At 51.2% G+C, this 24,060-nt stretch overlaps 2 protein-coding genes across 6 annotated transcripts in view; both read right to left on the bottom strand.

Annotated features, from left to right (window-relative positions):
* Ggt5 (gamma-glutamyltransferase 5) overlaps positions 1-6,086 on the bottom strand; it is a 36,489-nt gene extending 30,403 nt beyond the window's left edge. For 2 of the 4 annotated variants that reach the window (XM_076866507.1, XM_076866445.1), the window contains exon 1: positions 5,284-6,086. In XM_076866507.1, coding sequence (XP_076722622.1) covers positions 5,284-5,456 — 173 coding nt within the window. In that variant the 5' untranslated portion in view covers positions 5,457-6,086. The remainder of the gene's footprint in view (positions 1-5,283) is intronic. The other 2 variants (XM_076866729.1, XM_076866572.1) reach the window with 2 other exon arrangements.
* A 3,182-nt stretch (positions 6,087-9,268) lies between these two features.
* On the bottom strand, positions 9,269-20,897 carry Ggt1 (gamma-glutamyltransferase 1). Of its 2 annotated transcripts, XM_076867502.1 has the most exons (12): positions 20,737-20,897; positions 19,832-19,962; positions 19,591-19,677; positions 15,726-15,918; positions 15,165-15,322; positions 14,061-14,210; positions 13,436-13,572; positions 10,524-10,711; positions 10,162-10,289; positions 9,948-10,060; positions 9,758-9,871; positions 9,269-9,415 (listed from the first exon to the last, which is right to left on the bottom strand). In XM_076867502.1, exons 1-12 carry the CDS (start codon positions 20,895-20,897, stop codon positions 9,269-9,271), a joined length of 1,707 nt encoding a protein of 568 aa, XP_076723617.1. The 2 variants fall into 2 exon arrangements, with proteins under 2 accessions (XP_076723617.1, XP_076723626.1); XM_076867511.1 differs by lacking the exons at positions 13,436-13,572; positions 14,061-14,210; positions 15,165-15,322; ... (2 more) ...; positions 19,832-19,962; positions 20,737-20,897 and having other exon boundaries at positions 9,758-9,901; positions 10,005-10,060; positions 10,524-10,699.
* Between the last annotated feature and the right edge of the window lie 3,163 nt (positions 20,898-24,060).

The raw sequence follows: 24,060 nt of genomic DNA on the forward strand, positions 1-24,060 counted from the left end.
GCTCTGTAAGTGTCCACATGCTACTGCTCTCCTCGCAGGGACAGCCTTGTCAGTTTACTCCATGCTCTGTCAATAAATCTCTCGGCTGGGATTCTGGTGTGTGGTGTGTTCCTTGGACTTTTGGTGTCCTTCATCATGTGTTTTGGAAAAGTGTCTGGATCATGATAGCTCTGAAGATTAATCAATGGATGAAGCCATTGATGGCTGCATGGACTATTGGGAAGAGGAAGTTAGTTAGAGAGAGCAGGTCACTGGGAGCACACCTTAGAAGGGTTTGTCTTTTCTCTTTACCCATCTCACCCCTATCTCCATTTCTTGGCTTCCATGAACTGAGCAGCTGCCTTGGTCACACTCTCCCGCCACCATGATGTTCTGCTTCACCTCAGGCCCAAAACAATGAGACAGTCAACCATGGGCTGAAACCTCGGTAACTGTGAGCATAAATACGTCTTTCCTCCTCGACTTTGTCTTTCTCAGGTATGTGTCATAACAAAAGGCTGACTGATAATATATTATAAGAAAGGAAAATTACAGACCAATACCCCTCATGAACATAGAGACAACACTCCTAAAAAAATTAGCAAATCACATTTTATACCTTGTGTTACATAAAAATGATATTAAATCACTAAGTAGAGTTTGCTTTAATAATGAAAGTGTGATTTAATATACTTAGCATTTTTTGTGTTGTGAATTGAACCCAGGGGTACCTAACTACTATGCCATATCCCCAGTTCACCCACCCTTTTTTTTTTTTTTTTAGATATTGATGGACCTTATTTCATTTATTTATTTATGTGTGGTGCTGAGAATTGAATCCAGTGCTTCACACATGCCTGGCAAGTACTCTACCACTGAGCCTCAACTCCAGTCCCCTAGCCCTTGTTTAAACTCAGGGGCACTTGATCACTGGGCCACATCCCCAAACCTATTTTACATTTTTTATTTAGAGACAGGATCTCACTGAGTTGCTTAGCACCTCGCCATTACTGAGGCTGGCTTTGAACTTGCCATCCTCCTGTCTTAGGCTCCTGAGCTGCTGGGATTACAGGCGTGTGCCATGGCACACTGCATTTTTTAAAAGAGAGAAAAACAGATAATGCAGAAAATACATTTGATGTACAAACTGGTAAAAAAAAAAAATGGACAAAAGATTATGACAAAAACTTCAAGGAAGAGGACCTCCAGATGACCAATGATCATTTCCAATCCCCTGACATTGGTTATGGATTGGTGTATTGCGTGTCTTCCAAACCATGAAGCCAGGGACTTTGTACATTTTGGTTACTACTGCATTCCTAAGCCATGACTGGCAGAAAGTAGGTATTCCTCACATACTTGATAGAGGAAAAAAGAGGATATTACATATTGCAAGTGGAGAGGGATGCACACACCCACATGTGTCCACAGCACCAAAGCACCACAACAAACACACTTGCAGGCTCAGGGTGCCCAGGGGGCTGCTGTTCCTAATTCATCAGCTACATGAGCCTGGATAGGTAACTCATTCTCTTAGCCAAGGTTTCCTCAGCTGTGAAATGTGGGCAGTTCTGGCCAATAGAAGAATTACATGTTTCTAACATGTTTCTACAGAGCCAGGAGTCCACTGTCATCATAGCTGCTATGATACATCCATTCAGATGCGTGTGTTCTCACTCACACATTTGCACACATGTGCATAGTCCTTGGGCATAAAGGGTATTTCCTGCAGAGTCCCACAGCGGAGGAAATTCAGTAATTTCCTGGTGAGCTGGCCCAGGGTACAGAGAACCATGAGGGTCACAGGCCCAGGTTGGAGCTGGGAAGAGGGGAAGGGGTAGGGTAAAAGGCCATGGTCCTGAGGGAAAGGGAGTAGAGGCCACACCCTAATCCCCCCTCAGGTTCTGAGAAGTTGACCCATGTCCAGGTCAAGCCATGGTGAAGATTATTAGAGTGGTGGCCATGGAGGGGACACTTCCAATGTGTGGATGAGCCCCAGGCCTCATTCTCTGTGGGCTTAGACCACCCCATGGAGGAGGCACCAACCTAAGCCCCATTTTACAGATGAGAAAAGAGAGGCTCACAAGGTTCAGCAGCTTGTCCAATGTCCCTGCTCTCCCCTGTACCAAGGGTGACACACAGACACCATATAACAGTTGACAAACACCAGCCCTTGGGCTCAGTCACGCCCCACCCCCTCACCCCAGGGCCAGCCCAGATTCCAAACTCCCAGAAGCTGGCTCTTCAGTGTCCTAAGGGCAAGTGCCCTGGGGTGCTATGAGTAGCCTCTAATTGCTCACTTGAATATGGTACAGCTCTGGCCTCAATGAGTCAAGTCTAGGGGAGTCCAAGGGACTCTAGGAAGTGGGGAGTGGGGGACTCTAGGAAGACCTCACCCCTCCCACAGCCCTGGAAAGTTTCTACCCCTGCAGGAGCAGCAGTGGCAATAACAGAGAAAACAATATATGCTCACTATGGTGCCAGGCAGGTTCTTTCTCCTGGACAGGCCTAATTTTCTCCTAAGTCAAATAGAAAAGCTAGTCCTCCCACTGAGGATCCCACAGGAGTGCAAGAATTTCTGAGAAGCTACCTCACAAAACCTGAAAGATATCCCTAGCCCTAAAATTCAGGAAGTCTCCTTAGAAGACAAACTCTTGGGCTGGGGCTAGGACTGGGGCGCATCGGTAGAGTGCTCGCCTAGCATGTGCGAGGCTCTGGGTTCGATCCTTGGCATCACATAAAAATAAATAAAAGTGTTGTGTCCAACTACAACTACACAAAATAAAATAAAATTTTAAAAATAAATAAAAAGAAGACAAACATTCTGATCATCACAACACTCAGTCTGCAATCTTAACACACTGGGATGAAACACTGGGAGACTACAGACTAGAGGGGAAGGGATCTCACTGTCACCATGCTCCTATTGTTGTTTATTGGGCTTGAGGCCAGCTCCTCACATAAACCTTAAGAACCTTCACTCAGGAGCTCAAGTTCCTGCAGATGGTGGGGAGAAATGGGAACAAGAAGGAAGTAACATGGGCTAAGGGTAGTCACTAGAAGATGCTATGGCAGTGACCAGGTGCCCCATGGGAAGAGATCTTGGGCAGGTACCTACCTTTCCAAGGCCCCCAGCTTTACCATACTCAAGTGAGCAACTAGAGGACACTCACAAGGCCCCAAGCACTTGCCTCAGCCAGGGGTCCTGAGAAACTAACCTAGGGCTCCAGCCTAGCCGGGTCACCGGATCCCTGTTCTGAAGCACAAGCTAAAACCAGCCCCAGGCTCCCTCCCACTCCTAACTTCTTAAAACAAGAACAGGAAGCAGAGAGAGTTGGTTAACAAAACAATGGGGAGAAACCACATCCGCCCTTTCCACCAAGGGGAAGCCTGAGAGAGATGGGACTGCAAGGAAGCAGGCTCAGAGAAGAGACCCCAAAGTGTGCAGTGTGGAGGCAGAGGCTGGGAGATACAAAGTGAAAGACGATCAAGGCTTGCTGTCGTCGGAGAAAATGCCCGTTTATTGAGGCAGCTCTGCGTATTTATAGAGCCAGGGATGGTCTGCCGGTTGAAACAGCTTAACAGTTTAAGGGTTTTGGCAGCTGGCATGGGGTGCTTTCTGATTGGTGGGTAAGGATCATGTGAGTCAGCAGGACTCACCATTGGACGGCTCTTCTTGGGGATGGGGAGGTTAGTCTTTGGAGCTGGGGCGACTCCCAACACAAAGGGCCCAGAATCCACTCTGAGATATGTGACAGCAGCCCCCCCACTCCAGGAACATGCCCACATGGTCATCTCTGGGGTCTGAGGTCCAGTAGTCTCATTAATATCTTTGTGACTTTGGGTTTAAGCAGGTACCACATCTCTTCTTGTCCTGATGTGACAGGGGCATTGTTAGAGGTGACAAGTGGCCTCATCCCTTGTATCTCATGGGAACATCCTGGGGAGACAAAGTGGCTGCCTGTCCTGACTTGTCCTTGAACTGCCACTCTCAGCCACTGCTGTCCTAGGAGCAGATGTGGGAGGAAGCAGACCCAGAGGACCCAGTCAGGAGCCCGTAGGGACCGGTAAGGTAAGGCGGTCAGAGCTAGGAAGGATGGATAGATGGACAGATGAAGAGAAGATGGACTGAATGATAATAGAAGAAAGCACGGCAGAGGAGAAGCCAGGAACCAGGGGACTGGGCCAGGGCCCTGTCACCGGCCCCTGTGCAGCAGGACTGGCCCACAGGTTGGCAAAGCACTTTGAATCCTCACAATGGCCTGTGAGGCAGATATTCTGGGAAGCAGACACGTTGGCTGGCGGGAAAGGAATGCTTGCCCAGGCTTCTAGGGGCTCAGTGGGAGGCAGGGGGCCGGGAGGAGTTTCCTGCCATGTCCCGCCCCAGTGACGGTGGTGTGGCAGGCAGCAGAAGCTTCCCGTGGGCTGGGTTTCCTGGAAGAAGATCAGGAAGAGCCAGCTGTGGCCCCTCTCCACCGCCACCCTGGTCCTGGCCTGCCAAATATCAGTCACTCCGCCCACCTAGCCAGGCTCAGACACGCCGAGGGATGCCATGAGGGACGTGGCACTTGCAGGGGACGTTTTCTAAGTCTGAGAGACTTGGAGATGAAGCCTGAGCCACTGGGGAGACTAGCCCTGGGCAGTACCCACATCGGAGACTCTGTACTCTCTCGCCTTTATTCCTGGTAAAATCCCCCAGCCCTTGGGCAACTGGCACAGCTTTGCTAAAGGAGCCAATACAGACCATCAGAGATCAGAGTCAGGCTGGGCCATACCAGGGGTGAGGCAGGAAAACCTTGTTAGGGTCTCTATTTCTTTCTTTCTTTTTTTTTTTTTTTTTTTTTTTTTTTAGTTGTAGATGGACACAATACCTATATTTTATTTATTTATTTTTTTGTGAATGTGGTGCTGAGGCTTGAACCCAGTGCCTCACACATGCTAGGCAAGTGCTCTACCACTGAGCCACAAACCCCAGCCCCTAGTCTCTATTTCTAACCTGTGCATTATTATAGATGGACCTCTTGAGCCCTAGAACCAGGAATGGACTCACACATGACCTCTGCCCCAACTGGCACTGCCCTGTGGGTCACCATCTACCATGGGGGCATATCTGCCACCTATTCTGTGCAAGGGTCCTGGGGCTACCTCCTTGCACCCAGGCCTGGTCAGTGCTAGAACCCAAAACCACACAGCTCTTACTCCACCAGCCAGCATACACGTGCGTTCTCCACACCTTTACCACCAAAGTCTCCAGGAAGGATCAGATGCCCAAGGCCACCCAGTTCCTACCCACCTCTCACTCACCGTCCAATGTCTGAGCAGACCTTAGAATCAGCAGCAACAGCAGCATGGGCAAAGGCCTTGGGGCCACAATGGGCATGGCGGCGAGAGAGGACCACAGCTAGAACGATGATTGCCAGTGCCAGCCCTAGTCCCAGCAGGACCAAGCCGACCGTGGCCCTGTGGCCCTGGGCCATGTTTCAGTGGTCCAGGGAGACAGGGGAGACAGATGGTAGATAAGCCAATGGTCAGACAAAAAAGGACAGGTGGATAAAAAGTAGACTCACAGATGATTGGACAGAGAGAAAAATTGTGGGGCTTGATACAGACAGATGGATTGACATACAGGTTAGATAGCTCGACAGAGAGGATGGTCAGACAGACATTTGGAAAGAGATGGACTTACAGATAGGCAGAGAAACAGGTTTACAGATGAACAGTGGTCAGCCAAGCAGACAGATGGGTTTATGAAGACCTGGACAGACGGCGGTGGCAGGACTGCTACCCTCTTCAAGCGCTCTCTACAGAGGCAGATCTGGCCACAAGGGTGAACTTCCAGTTTTCGGCTCAGTGCTCGGTGCTGGCAGGAGGCCAGACATCTAGGGGGAGTTTTTCCTTGCAGAGAAGAGCCAGCTGTTGTGGTTAACTCCTTCACTGCCAGTTGGTCTCATGGCCCCTCCTGCCAACCCCGACAGTCCCTGGGGTTTTCTCATCTCAATGTGCTTGAGGACTTGATGCCTGCTGCACCTGGGGGAGCCAGGGTATAAGGTTCCTATGTCATTTCCCAAGTCTCAGCAATGCAGGGAAATCAGAGTATGGACCGTCCAGCTCCCTTGCCCGAATCAGACTCAGAGAGATCAGGTCTTCCCATCACAGTGGCGCTCCACTCCCCAATCCCGCCCCCTCTGCCGGCCCCACCTATACAGCAGCATCCACTTGGCACAGGAGTGGGGCTGAAGAGGGAAAGGGGACCCAAAACAGTGTCACTCTGTATAGCTCAGCCACAGCTTGGCCCAGGGCCCTGGGTGTCACCCACAGGGCAGGCCATGTGTCCAACTATAGCACCCAGTGCCACTAGATCACCTGTCCCTGGGAACAGCTGTCCTAGAAATGCAGCCTTGGGCCTCCAGGGAGTGAGCTGCCCTCCCTGGACCCCTGCACTTCCTCTGCAGCTCAGCCCCTCTGTGGTCGCATGTCTGCCTCCCTGTGTCTATGGGTGCTCAAGTCTATTCCTATACTGACAGTTCTTCTTCCTTGGGGACACTGGCCTGGCTCCTGTTCTCCCCAGACGCCAGGGTGTCCAACTGGGAAGCAATCGGGGGGAGTGAGCACTCACTGAGGTCCATATTTGACCAGGCTTAACAGGAGTTCAGGGCACAAAGGTCATGAGCTGGACTTCCACCCAACAGTCCCCATGGCTCCCTTCTCCTTTTCCCTCTGACTACATGGAGTCAGAGCCCACCTTCCAGTATAGCCAAGAAATGAGGCCCAGAGGACAATGTCAGCACAGGTCACAGCCTATCAACCCCACTGTGTCCAGAGCCCCTGGTCAGCCTGGGCCAGAGTGGCTGTTTCCTGTAGGTCTGTTCCCACAGTTGCCTCAAGGAGGGGTGGGCTGTGGGAGCCTCTTCCGACCCCCAGATGACCTCCACTCTGCAGTGACATTGCTCAACTGGGAACCAAAGTACATTCCTGGATGGGAGCCAGCCCACCCACCCGCCACAGTCCCCAGAGCTCACAGGCCAGCATAGGGAACAACAAGGACAGCAGGGTCAAGGGGCGAGGCATCCCCGCTTCTCTCCCCAGCTATCCTGGTTAGGCAGAGGCCAGAGTGCAGAGACAGCCAGAGAAGAGACCTAGGGAAAGGGTCTCTTGTCATGCTGGGCCTGGCCAGGGACTCAGCTGGGGAGGCTCAGCTGGAATGGTCCCTGAATGTTCTTATCCAGGAAATGACAGGGGATGGGATGGTAGGGAAGAGAGGTGAATCAGACCCAAAGTAGCCCTGGGATAAGCCCATAGCCTTGGAGAACCTGGATATGCCTCCAGCATGTTATGGCTCAGGGAGTTTCATGACAGCCTCCTGCTCCCTCTTGGCTGTGCAACCGTGAGCAAGGCCCACCCCTCAGGCCTCAATCTTTTCCTCTGAAAATGAGGTCATGGCCTTTCCTCTCAGACTAAAATAAGGATTGAGGAATGACTGCCACACCTAATTACCCACCTCCGTCTCTTTCCCAGGGAACCCCAGAGATAGAAACCTCTAAGGCTCAGTCAGACCTAGAATGTAGCCTGCAAGCACAAAACCCCTTTCCAGTGGGCACTTTGGAAGCACTAAGTTTTCCAGCCCTAAAGAAGAGCCCAGATGTAGCTTACTTACCCTGGTCCCTCTTCTAGCCCCTGTGCTCCTGCCCTCAGGGCCCCCCCTACTTGCAGGCTGTGACTCCCTTCCCAGCCCATCTCCAGGAGCCTTCATCAGCTCCTCACCTACAACTGTATGAAGGACAAATCCAAAGACCTTGAGGGAGGGCTAGAGGGGCTGGACCCTGGGGAGGGAAGCTGTGCCCAGCAGTGGCCATTCACACCCACCTTCTCTGGGCCACATTCCCTTCAGAGACCTGTGGGTCTCCTCCAGCTTGCCATTCCTAGAGAACTGAGTCTTTTTCTGGAGCTGATCACAAGCTTGGATTTGACTCTGGGTTGTCCTTGAAAAGTGACCCTGGGCATGGCTCTGAACAAGATGTTTTGTTTCAGTTTCTTGCCCAGTCCCTGTTCCTCAGGTCAGAGTTTCACCTCCCGGTGTCCTGGGCAGGGTGAGCCCAGACACGTTAGAGTTGGAAGAGAAAGAACCCACACTCCTGTCTGCTGCCGGGGCCCTCTGCCCAAGTTGATGTCAGAACCAGGGCGCCCCACTGTGGTCAACACCAGGAAGTGTTGCTCCCCACTGCCCCGCCCCAAGGAAGGGGACGAATGGCCTCTAATCCTGGGGACCCAAGATGGGAAAAGACCATGTTTGATAAGGGACTGCCTCTTGCTCTTCCACTTACCCACCCATCAGGTTCTCCTCCTACTAAAAAACAGGCTGAGGGCTGGGGCTGGGGCTTAGTGGTAGAGTGCTTGCCTAGCATGTATGAGGCATTGGGTTCAAACCTTAGCACCACATAAAAACAAATTAATGAATTAAAGGCTTTGTGTCCATTAAAAAAAAAAAAAAAAAAAAACAGGCTACTAGGCACAGTGGCCCAGCTATAATCCCAGCTACTCAGAGGCTGAGGCTGAGGCAGGAGGATCCACAGCAATGTGGAAGTGATTCGGTTTGGCAGTGCCGGGTATTCAACCCTGCAGCCACCGCCTGCAGAGAAGAGGGGAAAGGGAGACCTCATCAGGGTCCCAGATGTAATCTGAACCACTCCTGTGTGGTCATGGGCCTCACAGGGCCAGATGGTGCCATTTCCAGCCAAGTGACCAGGGAAGAGCCAGTTGTGGGGATACCTCAGCCCATGAGGTCATGTTAGAACGGGTGGCTCAGCTCCCTGGCCAGCCTGGGCAAATTATACCCTATCTCAAAACAAAACTAAAAACAGACTGGGGATATAACATATAATGGCAGAGTGCCACTTTGTGTTCAATTCCCAGTACTTCAAAAAAATTAATTTTAAAAGGCTGAGATGGTAGCTCAGCAGTAGAACAGCCCGAGTCCAATTCCCAGCACTGAAGAAAAACAAACAAAAAACGGCTGAGGTTCATTCCACAACCCGCAGCGCGAAGACCTCCAGATCCTGTCTGTTCATTCTCCTCCAGCTAGATGGCTCCATTTTCACACAAAAAGACACTGAGACCCAGGCAGTGGGGAGCCCGGCCAGCAAGGCTGCCTGCCCACAGCCTGGCACAGAGCCCCCATTTATTACATTGCTCTGTCACTCCTAGGGAGAGTACGTCCCCCCACAGTCCCACTCTTGGCTCTGGTGAATATCTTGTTCCTGGGTTGCTGGTCAGTCTTGCCCATCTCAAGCACTCAGTAGCCGGCTGGCTCCCCGCCTTTTCTGGAGTCTGAAGCAGCTGCCCAGCCACTGGTTGTGCGGACAATGGCCTGGATCACCGCGATGAAGGTGGAAGCGACTTCGGTTTGGTGGTGCCGGGTTTTCAACCCTGCAGCCACCGCCTGCAGAGAAGAGGGGAAAGGGAGACCTCATCAGGGTCCCAGATGTAATCTGAACCACTCCTGTGTGGTCATGGGCCTCTCAGGGCCAGATGGTGCCATTTCCAGCCAAGTGACCAAGAAGAGAAAGTTGGGGGGGGGATACCTCAGTCCATGAGGACTTGTTAGAACGGGTGGCTTAGCTCTCATTACATAAGGGCTCAGGACGACCCAGGTAGCAGGTGTGAGGACCATCTGCCCTGGGCAGAGAACACCCACCACTGTCCACTCAGAAGATGCAGGCCTCCAGCCCAGAATGCCCTGTGATTCCACACAGTGACTCAGTTTCCCCAACCCCCAGCCCACCTGATCAAAGTCTTTCTCCAGCGTTGTGGTGTTAGGCAGAAGCTGATTGTGCAATCGGGGCTCCTCCACGGCCCGCTTCACATCATAGCCAAACCAGAGGCTCTGGATGATGGCCTGGGGGTGAGGGAATTGGTAAAGTGTGAGCTTGGCCCAGGCACAGGCTTAGGGAGGGTGAGTAGGTAGCACATACCAATGCAGTGGACGTGGTAATCTGTGTGCCCCCAGAGGCTCCCACCACCATCTGGACCTTGCCATCCTGACCCACAATGATTGACGGACACATAGATGAGAGTGGCTGCTTCCCTGTGGCCCACAGGAGGGGACAGATATAGTGGTCAGCTGGTGTCCAGGATACCAACTGTCTCCCAACCTAAATCCCCTGCCTCAGGACCTCCTCGCTGTACCTGGCTTGATGAAGTTGGCTGGTGAGGGAGGCACCCCAAACTGGTTGATGAAGTTGGGGGAACTGAAGTCATCCATCTCATTGTTGAACAGGATGCCGCTAACTGGAGAAAGGACCTTGGAGCCAAAGCTGCCAATGGACCAGGTCAGAGAGCTATGCCCAGCCTGGCCAGGCCCTGCCAGCTTCCTGCCCACCCACCCCAGCCCAGGCTTGCTTCCTATGAGGCCCAGCTAGGGCATGCCACCAGGTGGGGTCTCTATTTCCCAATATAAAAGTGGGAGCCCCAGTTATGGGATATACGGGCAGCCCCTGGCTCAATCCCCACCCCAGCTCTGCCCCTCCTTATAGCCCCACAGCCCCTACTAGAGGTTGATGGTGCTAGTGGCAGACACAGCACTGCCGTCCTCTGAAACCACAGACAGGTGAGCAGTGCCTCCATCATCAGGAGCGTAGAATTCAGGTTCATAGTAGGAGACTGGATGAGTGGTGTCATCAGAGATACGGGCTCGGAGCTGGTTAGCGAAGAACTCAGAGGTCATGTTGTGGATCACCTGTCAGAGACCCAGAGCTGACCTGAGAGAGTGGGAAGGGAGGGCAGGGTGCAGGACATAGGGTTGTCCTAGCAGATCTTAGGAAGCCCAAGCACAGGTCTAACCTAAGTAATCTGCACCCTAAAACCTCTGGGGCTTCCCAGGGCCCAGGCAATAGGCCCAGCATCCCATGTGACCCATCTCATTGACTCTCTAGCCTGTCTTTGTTGCATAACAACAATTCTGGATGTCTGACTGCCTGTCCATCCCCCAAGACTCCAGATTTTTGCCACATTCAATCATTAATGCAAGTATTTATGGAGTGTACTATATGCCCAGAGCTGAGGAATCAGCAAGGAACAGACAACAAAGGTCCCTGCAGTTCAAAAACAATAGCAGGCATGGAAGTGCTAGAAATGAGAGGCCAGATAAGAGGGATAGATAAGAGTAAGGTATGGAAAGAGTGGTCAGAGAGGGGTTCTTAAAGGGAGTGACATCTGAACAGAGCCCAGAATGAGGCAAAGTCCCTGAGGCAAGTGACAGGCAGAGAGTAATTGGCAGAGGGGTGAAGAGGTTAAGATACAGGCTGAGGCCCATTCCACAGGGCCTCATAGGTTCAAAAAGAATGGACTGGCTTTTTGGTCTGAGTCACTCAGGACTGGGGCAGAGGAGTGAGCTTGCTGGGAGGCATTTTCACAGGGTCCCTCTGCTGTCCATGTGGGAGATAAGGAGAGGCTGTAAATAATTAGGAGAGAGATATGGTGACTCACTCCCCACCCCACCATGAGAAAGAAGAGAGGATGACCTTGAGGTCTTTGGCCCAGAGTGGCCATTAACTGGGGAGATAAACACTGCAGAAGGGACAGGTCTGGGACAATCAGGGCTTGAGTTTGGACACATGTCCATCAAAACACTGAAGAGCATGACTCAGGTGGGTGGACCCATGAGCATGGGTATGTAGAGTTCATGGGCAAGGTCAGACTGAGAGATAAACATAATGTTGGCACCAGGAAGCTGTTCAAAGCCATGAAAGCCTGGCCAGTGTCCCCAAAGCAGGATTAAAGATAGACAGAGAAGAGGAAATTGAGGGGGAAGCAGAGAGGAAGGGCCCCTGGAAGCAGAGCAAGAAAAATGCCTCAAGAGAGTTTGGGCAACCCTTGTGCATTAATCGACCAATGCAAGGGAAGCATGTTCAGCCCAAGTCTACTCCCGTGGAAACAGACAAATTTGGGATGTGGGATACTTTGAGATAATTGCCCTAGGTTTCATGAACAAACCAGTCGAGGGGATCTCTTGTAGGTTGAGAGACTGGAGAGACATCATGGCCAAATTGCACATGAATTGATGGAATTTGGACCATCAATTCATGTGCAATTGAGACCCTCAGGGAAGTTCTGACATGGGCTGCTAATAGGTTACGTGGCTTCCATGTTAGGTTTCTGGCTGCCACAGTATGTATAAATCCTCACTCTTAGGAGATAATCTAAAGTATGACAAAACATGGATATGGAGAGTGGGGAGGCAGGGAATGAGAGAAGACAGAAAGAGAGCAGAATATCTACATCTGGGGGATCAAGGGAAAGAAAACAGGTGTACAGTCACATCTGGGGTTTTTTCGTTTGTTGTTTTGTTTTTGTGGTGGTGCTGGGGATTGAACCCAGAGCCTCACACATGTTACCACTGACTCCCAGTTCTGTTTTTTTTTTTTTTTTTCTTTTTCTTTTTCACTGTATAGGTGTGAATTTGAAAAGTAAAAGAAAGGGGTGAACTATGTGAGATGCTGCCATGAAAAGCCAAAGAAGAAAATGAGGCGAAATCTGGAGACCTAGGAGTGTAGGAGTGGAACAGGGAAGGACAGGGCCTAAAGGGAGAGAGACAGACTGGGGATATGGCTCCATGGTGTGTGTCCATTGCACAGTGCTTGCCTACCACATGCAAGGCCCTGGGTTCAATCCCCAGAATCATAAAGTAAACATATAAAAAATAAATTAAAATGAAGGAGGAGAAGATGGGCCTGACAGAAGGGCCAGCGGGAGAGAAGGCAGAGGGAGGAAGAATAGGGTGACTTCTGTCCTCTCAGAGAGATAAGATGCCAGGTCAAGGCTGTGGTGGCAGTGGCAATTGCAGGGCGGGTAGTACAGAATGTTCACTGGTAAAGAGAAGACACCAGAGAAAACAGTCCCCTCCTGTCAGTGTGAGGGGATCTGCAAGGCCAGCCCAAATGCAGGGGTAAGGAGGAACGTGAGGGCCTTTGGCAGGAAGGGTCATGACAGGGATTCCAGGAGAGGCCCAGCGTGGAACGGAAGCATCTGGCAAATGAGGGGGCCAGGTGAGGTCAGGCCTGGCATGGAGATCAGAAAAGCATTACATTAGTTCCTGACCTCTCTTGCACATCCTTCTTATTCCTGAGGGCTACAACATCCCCTTATGTTCCTTACCTCAACATTGACCACTCCAGAATCTTCTAAGCCGAGGGCACAGCATGTGCAAAAGCCCTTGAGTTAGAGTTTAGCTAGAGAGAGGCTGCTAACTTGTCAAGTCTATTTCCCAGCCCTCCCCAAACGATGCACTCCATGGAGCAGAAATTGCGGGGCTTGGCATAACCAATCCCAGGACACAACAGGCCCACAATCAAAGTCTGTGGGAGGAGTGGATTCAGAAAACATGCACAAGGCTGGGCTGCCCCAGAGAGATCACCTGATTCCTCTATGGCAAGACCCTGCCCATTATAGGCCAGCCCCTTACCTTAGTCATATCAACAAACTTGGGGTCTCCAAGCAGGGTCCTCTTGGCATAGGCAAACCGGAAGGCCTCCACAATGCGGTGGTATGTCAGGCTCTTCTGTTCGGGGGTCTCCACACTTGCCCGAGAGAAGTTATACCCTAGTTGGTCAGAGCCAGGTGCATGTTGGTAGGCCCCAGGGGCATGGAGATGTTCAAAAGATTAATGTCTCCCTAAGCCACGTTTCCCAACTCTACTAAGGGAACACTAAATAGTCAACATCAGTGGCCACTTCAGAAAGCTGTTATAAGGCAAGCTCCCCGCCCCACTGCCCAGCCTGGGCCTCACACATCCAGCCAGAGGCTCAAGATCTACAAAGTCACAGATGATCACTTGGATTTACCAGCTAAACCCTCTGGGCGAGGCTCCCCTTCCCCGAATTCCTTTCTTCCCTCCTCCTCCAGCCCTTGAGCTTTGCCCATCATGGATAGCCCTGGTCACCCCACACTGCCTCCTGCAGGAGAGGGTGAGCCATGCACTTAGCAGCAGGCTGGGGAGGCCTTGGCAGAGGATGCAGCAGGGATGGAGTTCAGGGAGGGAGAGGCAGTGTTGTGGAACCCTTCAGCGAAGCTGTGGTGGGACTGCTTACCTTTGAGGATGTTGAGGATGAGAACCAGCACAGGCCCACTGAGCGGGGCACTAGGCGCATACAATATTGAGTTCCCAAGGCTGATGTTCAGCGGATACTCAATCAGTTCCGCCTGGTAGTTGTTCAAGTCCTCAACTGTCATAATGCCCCCTGCAAAGGGGTAGACACAGGGATGGAGCTGCACCGTAGTGGGGATGGGGGAGCAGGGCTGCATATGGGGGTGTTGGGTGGCACCACTGGGCAGGATAGAGCTGTACCATGGTGGAGGGAGGAGCCACAGGACCATCAAGCTAGGAGTCCTGTCCATTCTTTAAGGGCCCAGGTCCTCTATTCTTCATAATGGTACTCACCACCCACCCACATCCAGTCTAGACCCATTGCCCTCAATCTGCATGACTCACTGGCCTCCTGGCCCACCCACCTTCACCCATTTCTACAAAGGGTCTTTTCCAAATGGAGAATGTCTGTTCCCAACGTTCCCCATGTTGGACCTCTCCTCCCTTGATGAATGAGTAGATGGAGGCTCCTAATTCTACAGGGAACTGGCTCCAAAGAGAGTATTTACAGCCTAATTTCTGGCATTAGTAGTAAAGGTCAACATGTTAATCAATCTCCTCCACGAAACAGACAAAAGTAACATGAAAAAGGCCATAACTGAGCACTCACAGCCTGTCCCACAAAATCCCTCCAACACTTTTCTCATAAGCCTACCCTTAGCCCTTATGACCTTTCCTGGTGAATCAAAATTGCCTCTCTCTAGGACTTAGCACATACTATGCCCTTTGCAGGAATCCCTTCCTCTTTCTGCCTGAAAAGCCATCTGCAGGTCAGCTGCCACCTCTTACAAGAAGTCCTCCTGGATCCTCTTGTGTATCCCCAGCTCCTGCCTACACCTGCATCAAGCCCATGAAGGGCTTTCTCTTCTGTCTGCATGGTCTCTCTGACCAAACAAAGAACTGTGGACCTACATGGACTGTTGCTGACCCTACCCTGCCAAGGACTCCCTGAGAATCTGGTGCCTTGAGGAAGCCTCAGGATGTGGGACTCAGGTCAAGGTTCCTACTGTGGGGTTCTCCACTCAGGCCTCCAAGGTTGCCTACTTACCAACCGCCCGGATGTCCTTCACGATCTGGGCTGTGAGGCTCCCATTATAGAAAGCTTGGGCACCTTCTCGGGCCAGCGTCTGGTACGTGTCGGCCAACTGTGGCATGGTCACTTTCTCTCCCTCCCGAAGTACTTTCCCATCCCGGCAGAAAATCTTGCTAGAGCAGGGGGAGCTCAAGTGAGGCAGCCAGTGTGGCAGATTCAGCTAGACCCACTCCTCCACCTGCCTGATTCTCTTTGTTCTCAGGGAAAGGAGAACAAAGAATGAGCAGCACCTGTCCACAGGTGGGCAGCTGGCCCTGGTGCTCAGAGCTCCTAGTATCCCACACCATTCAGGTCATATGGTCAACCATAGTTTTCACTAGGGGTCCTCAAACCAAGATTGGAATGTGTCCCCACACCCAGTGGGAAGGGTTTGCATCTTCTCAGCCCTCGTGCCCCCCTCCTAGTCACAAGTCCTTAGAGCAGAGCACAGCTCCATCAGCCCCTCCCAGTCTGCAGGGTCCTTGGGCCCTGCCTGCCCTGCCTCTGCCCCAGGTAGGCCCAAACCTGCAGACATACCACAGAGCAGGAGTCTGCTCAATAATATCCCGTTTACTCTCCAGGGCTGCTGCCAAGCCCTTGCCCACAGGGAAGCCATAGCGGGCCAGCTGGATGCTGGGCTCAAAGAGGCGATCCCAGGGCAGCCGACCATGCCGTTGGTGTGCCAGCTCATAGCCCCTGATCTCACCAGGAACTGCCACTGACAGCCCTCCTGAGAGAGAGAGAGAGCCATGGTTAGTGACCCCCAAGGAGAGGACACTGGGATCTCTGAAAGGCAGCATCCCAAGTACCTTCCCGACCCATTTTACAGATAGAGCTAGCGAGATTTAGAAGGAAAGGTGGTGTGTGTGTGTGTGTGTGTGTGTGTGTGTGTGTGTTGCTAGGTATCAAATATCAAACCCAGAGCCTCACACATGCTAGGCAAGTGCTCTAGCACTGAGTTATACCCCCAGCCCAAGGAAAGGGATATTTAGGATCATATCTGGGATCTACAAAGAAGAGTACAGATCAAATAGGGATGGAGTCCTGCCCATGGAGTCCTGCAGGGCACAGGATAGGGAGCTGGTAGCACATGTGGTGTGTTTTGCTGTCCCAACGTTAGATGTCTGTCTCCACAGTGTCTCCATGTCTAAAATCCTGTGCTAAGCTTATAGTTGCTCAGTGAAACTGGGGAGAAGCCAGACCCCTTCCTATCTCTCAATCCAAACTACCCCCAGCCACAAGACTTCTTGTTCCTTAAGACTCCTGGGATCCTCTAGAACGTGCCAAAGTAAAATCAGGTATTACTTGCACTCAGCTCAAGCCCAGGTAACCCTCAAGGCTGATTTAGTCCCAAGAAAAGGGCTTTCTTTCCTTTTTTCTACTCTCCTGAGACCTAATCTCTGCCTAGTCCCTTCTCTGGGCCTCAGTTTCCCCATATAAGGGGAAACTATAAGGGTCCTTGCCTTCCAGTTATGACCTTCAAGGAACCCACGAGTCAATTAGAAACAGACTCCTGAACTTCATTCCCCACAAGCCCAATGCCTACCTACGTGTTATGCCCAAATCCAGTCACTGACAGCTTTGCCCAGAAAGGCACAGCTATGGCCTCCTGCTCACTTCCAGGCATCCTCCAAATTTTACCACTGAGGTGATGGAAGTCCTTTTGGTTATGCCCAGGCTTGGCCGCTGCAGCTCTAGAGCTGCCTCTCTTGCCCCAAAGTCTCTGAGAGCCAGGTTGCTATGATCTAGAAATGACACGTCTCAGAAGATCTGACACCCAGCATACACTTCTTCCCACCTTTAAAAAGAAAGTCTCCTCTTGACCTCAGGCCAATCAGGGTTTTTATGTCACCCTGCTTGCCAAGCTCACAGGTGGCCCTCATGCTGCCAGACCCGGCATATCACTCTTACTTAGGATCATCACTCTTTCCTCCCCAGCCACCCCTGTATCAGACCTTCCTGGCTCCCCTGGTCCCCTTGTCTGTTGCCCTGTCTCCTGCCACCTCTCCTCTCTCTCTTGATGATGTCCTCCCAGCTCTGGGCTTCAGGTTCCACTTGTTTTGACAACTCCCAAATTTACCCTCCTCTGGCTTGTACTGCTCCCCTGATTGTCAGTCCCAAGTATCCACCTGCCCATTCAAAATTGGTATCTCAAATTTAACACATGGAGCTGCTGAGCATCTACTCAAATCTACTCCCCAACAGCCCTGCTTGTTTCTGTTAGGGCCACCCTGTCCATCCAGGTGCAGACCAAATACACTGGGGTCATCCAGGACTCCCTGCATGTACATTCCACTCAAACTGTCAGCAAATCACAGACCCTCATCTTCCAGGAGTATTTAGCACCACCCGTGACCAACCATCCTCCAGCCTCCCTGGATTATTGAGATGAATTCCTGACAGGTCCCTGCTGGCTTCCGTCTCCTTATACAGCAGTCAAGCAGTCCCATTAACCATTAGCCAGATCTGTTCTCCTGCACGCAGATACTCAAGGGCCTCCCCCGCTTACTTAGACAAAAGAGAGGGGCTTTACAGTGACCTGTGAAGTCCCACACAACCTAGGCCATTCTCTTGGATCCCTGTCCTCCTCCTCCTCCTCCTCCTCCTGGGTCTCTTGGCAGCCTCCCTGGCTCCCTACAGGGCTCTACGCCTTCTCCTTCCACCTGGATCACTCAGTCTTCCCAGGCTATAGTGCATTTTTTTGTCTTTGCATTTTACCCCAGCTTTGGGACACTGCCTGACACTGTAAGAGGGGCTCAAGGAACCCCTGTTAAGTAAGTGAATTTTAAGTATCTGCAAGATACTAAATCTATAAGATTCAAGCATTCCCATATGCCGAGTAATGTCATTTCTACACATTCTGAGTTTCTTATAGTGAAATAAAAATATAGTGAAAATTTAAAAAATCAAAGACTACCCGTGTCATAGAGAAATCCAAAGAGGCTGCTCAAAGAATATCATATAGGACTCCCCTGAGGCATCAGACCTTGCTGTGGTCAGGGTGCCTCACTCCTCCACCCTTCCAACTTCTTCTTCTTTTTTTTTTAATCCGTTATTTTTAGTTATACATGACAGTAGAGTCCATTTTATATAATTATACAAGCATGGAATATATTTTATTCTAATTAGGGCCTCGGTCTTATGGATGTATACATTTGTGGGATTCACTGTGGTATATTCACATATGGACATTGGAAAATTATGTCAGATTCTTTCCACTGTCTTTCCCATTCCTCTCCCATCTCCCTTCCTTTCATTTCTCTTTGTCTAATGCTCTGAACCTCTATTTTTCCCCTCCCCACCCACCTTATTGTGGGTTAGCTTCCACATATCAGAGAAAACATTTACCCTTTGTGTTTTTTTTTGGATTGGCTTTTTAAATCCAATTTCTTATGTCACAATCCATTCTACCGTCTTTGAATGGTGCCCCTGGGGATGGGCACGGGCTTCCCCTTACTACCTGTGGAGTTTGGGAGTTTCCTCTCCACTTATGGCCAAGTTAGAAAAGAGAGATTCTGCCCCATATCCCCACAAATTAATAAATGAATGCATGAAATGAATGGAATGCCTATTAAAAACACAGGATTAGACAGCCTGGGTTAAATCTCCCAGCTGTGTGATCTCAGTAGTTTATATGACCTCTCTGGGTCTCAGCATTCCTACCTATAAAACAATAATTGATCCAGCATCCTCACCCCATTCCCAATTATATAGGGATGAGACAAGGGGCTCATCAGTGAAAATCATTGAGCAGGGTACTGGCCTAAGTGAACCCTGAATATGTGAGCTGTTACAATAATGAAATCGCCTCTTGGTATCCATGGGGGATTAGTTCTAGGACCCCCCCACACCAAGGATACCAAAATCCATGAATGCTCAAGTTCCTTATATAAAATGATGTTGTATTTGCATATAATCTACGTATATCTTCCTGTATAATTTAAATAATCTCTTGATTATAGTACTTAATGAAATGTAAATGCTATGTAAATAGTTGTTATACTGTATTGTTTAGGGAATAATGACAAGGAGAAAAGGTCAAAACATGTTCAGTACAGACCCAATTCTTTTTTTCAAATATTTTCCATCATCCACAGTTGTTTGAATCCCTGGATGTGGAACCCACCAATAGAGCACAAATTGTGATGATTTTTTCCACATATAACCACGACCTGGCCCTATAGGGCCTGAGCAGAAATAACAGAAGAACCTGTCCTTCCCCCAAGTCATGATGATCATTTAACCAGTCATTATGAGAGGGTGTCATGGGGCCAGGAAAGGATGGGAGAGGTGCCAGAGCTGTCCCCAGGCCCTGAACAAGGGCATGCTCATGTAGGTGAGGCAACTTCCCAGCGGCCCATCCTGGCTCTATCCCACACCCTAAGCCCACGAGACAGCTTACCTTCCTCAGACTGCTTGGAGTTGTTGAACATGCTGGCATAGGCCAGCCTCGGGGCCACCTCACGAGCATTGATGATCTCAGCTTTTCCTGAAAAGAGAAGCTGGTAGGCAGGCCAGACCAACCCCAATCCCTTTCCAAGAGGGAACCCAGGGAACACTCAGGTATGCAACTCCCATCCCAAGTCCACCCCGAGATAGACAACTCCTACCACTCACTTTCCCCCCCAATCCCAGGTACTCACGTGTAGTGCTGTTATAGATGGTGAAGAACAGGCCACCCCCGATGCCCATACTATGAGCATTCATGAGCCCCACACACAGCAGACTCGCAATGGCTGCATCCACTGCTGAGCCTCCTTCCTGTAGAACATCCCTGCCAGCAGTATGTAGGAGAATGAGATACCCAGGGCTCCCTAGCCCCTGTGCTTACTCTGCCACCCTCCTGCCCATCTTCACCTGGTCACCCTATCCAAAGAAAAATGGAAGAGGAGTTCATAGGAGTTTTTTATTTGCTTTTTGGTTTGGTTCAGGGATTGAACCCAAGTCACTGAACTACAGTCCCAATCCTTTTTTATTTTGAGATAGGGTGTCCCTAAATTGCCAAGGCTGGCAATCCTCCTGCTTCAGCATCCTGAGTAGCTGGGATTACATTCTATGCCACCACATGCATAGAAATTTTAAAGACTTATAATTTCCTCCTTTCCAAGCAAACAAATGTGCATAACTTACTTGAAAAGAAAAGAAAACCGTTATTTTTTATTAATAACATTTTTTTTTAGTTCAAGTCTTTAAACTGGAATTTATCTTTGTATATAATGTGAGCTAGGAATCTAAAATAGAATAGAATGGCAGGGTTTATCCATAAAGATAGATCCTCTTAGAACTGAGAAAAGGGGCCCACTCCAAGAGGGAACCCAGGGAGACCAACACCCTGCTTTCAAGGTCACTGTCTCCTTCTCCCCTGACCAGAGGCTACTGAGAGGATCCAAAAAAGGACAGGCAGCTCCTCATTCAGGCAGCCTGATTATAGATGGGGAAACTGAGTCTTGGAGGGACAAGGGTCTCTCCCAGGTTCACCTGTATGGGTGTCTTCTGTGTGTGCCCACACCACCCCATGCCATGCTCCAGGTCAGATGGTCCTGCTCACCTCCCAATCTCTGAGCAGCGCTTAGCATCCGTCGCCACAGCTGCCCTGGAGTACACATGTTCGGGCTGCCTGGAACTGGAGGGCAGCCAGAGGCAGACACCAATGATGACAAGTACCAGAACCACGACAAACAGGCCCAGCACCACGAACCGCTTCTTCATGGCTCTGCCATACAGGGTAGGTAGGGGGAAGAGCAGGGTCAGGCCCAGCCCTGGACACTTCCAGACTCCTCCCCCACAGGGCACAGTCTAAAGTCAAGCTTCAGAAACAACCTTGTGTCTCCTTCCAGCCTCCAAGAATATGGGCAGGCTGTCCAGCCCCCAGACCTTTGACCAGGCCATTCCCTCTGCCAGGAGCTCTGGATGCCATCTCTGTCCTCTCAAGTCCTGCCTGATCATCTTCAGGGCTCATTCAAGTGAAGACCTCATCTCCAACATGGACGCCTTCAGACCTCACATGCTCTGTCTACCTCCTTACAGCTGCTGAATCTCCACTGCCTAAGGGGGAGTTCCAAGAAAGATGGGCCTGGCTTCATTTCCTCTATGTCCCCCATCCTAACTCAGACCTGATACTATCCATGGGTCCCCCAAATGGCTAACCACAGAACACAGGGCTCAGTATCCACTGTGCCTTCCAAGAGGACATCCCAGTTTCCTCCTGAAATCAGCAGACCAACCACCACAGGGTCAGGACTTACCGTCCAACAGAGGGTGGGAGCCCCAAGCCTTGCCTGGGGAGGTGGCCTCCAAAGATGAGAGGGTTTGACTGAAAACAGCTGGAGAAATAACTGGGGTGTCACTCCCGCTCTACAGGAGCCTACGGTCACAGAATCTTCTCTAGAGACTCCTCAACCAGGCAGTCTCCTCCAGCTCCTGAAAATCACTAGGGCGGACCTGAAACAGGCCCTGCCCTTTCCGGGCGGGGCTCCACTCAGGCTAGTTCTCTGACTCCACCTGAGGTCTGCATGAATTCTCCCAGGCGCAGCCCAGAGAGTTTGCAGGGTAAGAAGGGAACAGGGCCCAAGCCTAGTATTAGGTGGTAAGAATGTAGCGTGACAAATGGGGCCAAGGGACAAATGGCACTGTCCCCCTCTGTGTTTGGACTGGCCACTCACCTGCTGCAGGGATTGGGCAAGTCATTTCTTTGTCCAATGCTGGCCTTACTTGCCAGGGGTGGTGTTGTGAATTAAGTGGATTAGAATGTATGAAGTGCTAAGTAATTGCTGACTATAATTATTATCATGGTGGCACTGAGGGATGTCCCCAAGAGGAGTAGATGGCACAGGGGACATTGGTGGGCCTCTTGCTGGCTACACACTTCCCCTATGGATTTCCTTCTAGGCTATACTGGGAAGGACAGCAACAGCCTGAGAGTCCCTGTGACTTTGGCAGCAAGTGAGGTGTGTGATGCCAACAAGAAGGAAGTGGTGCGGTGACAGAGGCAGAGGGTTCCCCTCTTTCAGACTTTCCCTCCAGAGGGCGGCATCTACCAGGGAGCCCCTCTAGGGAGCCCCAGGCTGACTCCCTGTCCTGCTTCCCCCTGCCTCTATTCAGAGTATCTGCACTCAAAGCCAGACAGAGTGTCTAGAGATGACCTAAGGTTGGAGTTCCTGTTCCCTCCTCACACCTGAGGGAAGCATTCTGACACTAGAATGAAAGGGGTCTCCCTTCCCAGGCTTGGCAGGAAGGGCAATGGAGGCATAATAAATAGCATGTGCCCCCACATCTGGTATGGGAAAGAGCCTATAAGTCCTCAATGCAGAGGGGGAACTGAGCCCCTGATCAGGGGGCCCAGTAGGCAGTCAGGCAGATTCCTACCCCATGTACCCTTAGGAGTCACAGTAGCCTTTCTCTCCACATTGCACAGCATGGCCTGAACCCAGGCACAGCTCTTCCTGACCTGTACTCCACCCAGCCTCCTCCCTATGCCTCCTACCAACTCATCCTGCAAAAAGCATCCAGAGAGTTCAGTCTGTCCAAAGTGCCAACCAACAAAGCCTCACAGTCCAAGAGACAGGCTAACCATTCACCAGGACTGATGGCCTGCTAGGCACACAGGTACCCTAGACCCTAGTCAGGAACCTGATGAAAAAGTCATGCTGGGAGTTCCAAGGGGCTTTGGGAGTAGGGTTAGCAATAGAATATCACCTATCACAGATAAAGAACATTCCCATCTGGGGGGGGGGGGGGCAGGGGCTGAACCTGGTCAGCAGCAGCCCCATCCCTGAGCCCACACAGCCTTGGTTCTCTCTGAGCATCTTGGGCTTTATTTCTTCTGGGCTTGAGGCTGTGAGCTGAGACTGCCCTCAGGATCCTGGGGTAGACCAGCTGTGATCCCCTGACATACATGTTCCAGCCTTCCCTGTCCATCTGTCTGGGCACCCAATAGCCAAGTTAGGGCACTCAGCAAGTCTCAGGGAGCCTGGAGAGGGGAATAGGTGGTACTGAGCCCTCTTCCTTCTTCCAGGACAGTGTGACCAGGAGGGCTGGCCCAACCCCCTACAGGCAGATGTCCCCAGCTCAGCGGAAGACACCCTGCTGGGGAGCCAGGCTTCCATTTCCCACCCCTCCACCCCCAAGTTTTCTCAAAGACTCTCTGAAAGAATGTTCAAGCCCAGAATCTTGGCTCTCACCCAAATCAGTCTCAGGAGGGGAAACCGAGGCTAGCGAGTGGGTCAGATACAGCACTGGGCCTCAAACCCAGACCCCCCCTCCTTATAACCCTGGTAGGTTTACCTGAGACCCAGGGCAGCAGCAAGGGCCCAGGAGAGAGCCCCCCTCTTCCTCAGAAGATAGTTTTGGACATGGGTGCGCGCGCAGGGAGGAAAAAGCCAATTTGTCTGCCTGGGAAAGTTCTGGCGACAGAATGGCTGCCCCCAAGCAGTGGGGCCACGCCTTCAACCCCTGCAGAGCTCCTCAGGGGGCCTCTGGATGGGGATTAGGATCTGGGGGTGGGCATCTCCAAGACACAGAGGCAGGAAAGAGGGAGTAGGGACTGAGGATCCATGTCCTTACCTCATCCCAGAGGGGGCAAGAGATCAGCTGGGGGCAACTAGCATCCCAGTGGAGGCAGTTGGAGACATCTGAATAGGGTCTAGAACAGGCAATCCTCTGCTAGAGGTCCAGCCAGGCCGGAAGGATGGTGGGATGGCAGCAAGAAGACACAGTGACTCGACTTGTCACCAGGTGACTAAAGTTCATGCAGCCCTGGGAGGGCCCTGGGCAGGAGGTGGGAGGTGCTCTGAACCTGGAAAAGGGGCTCCCTGCTCTTAGATTCAATTTCCTCCAGAGGGTAGTGTCCATTGGCTTGCCCTGTCCCTGTTCC

The sequence above is a fragment of the Callospermophilus lateralis genome, chromosome 1, assembly GCF_048772815.1.
Source record: "Callospermophilus lateralis isolate mCalLat2 chromosome 1, mCalLat2.hap1, whole genome shotgun sequence".
Classification (NCBI taxonomy): Eukaryota; Metazoa; Chordata; class Mammalia; order Rodentia; family Sciuridae; genus Callospermophilus; species Callospermophilus lateralis.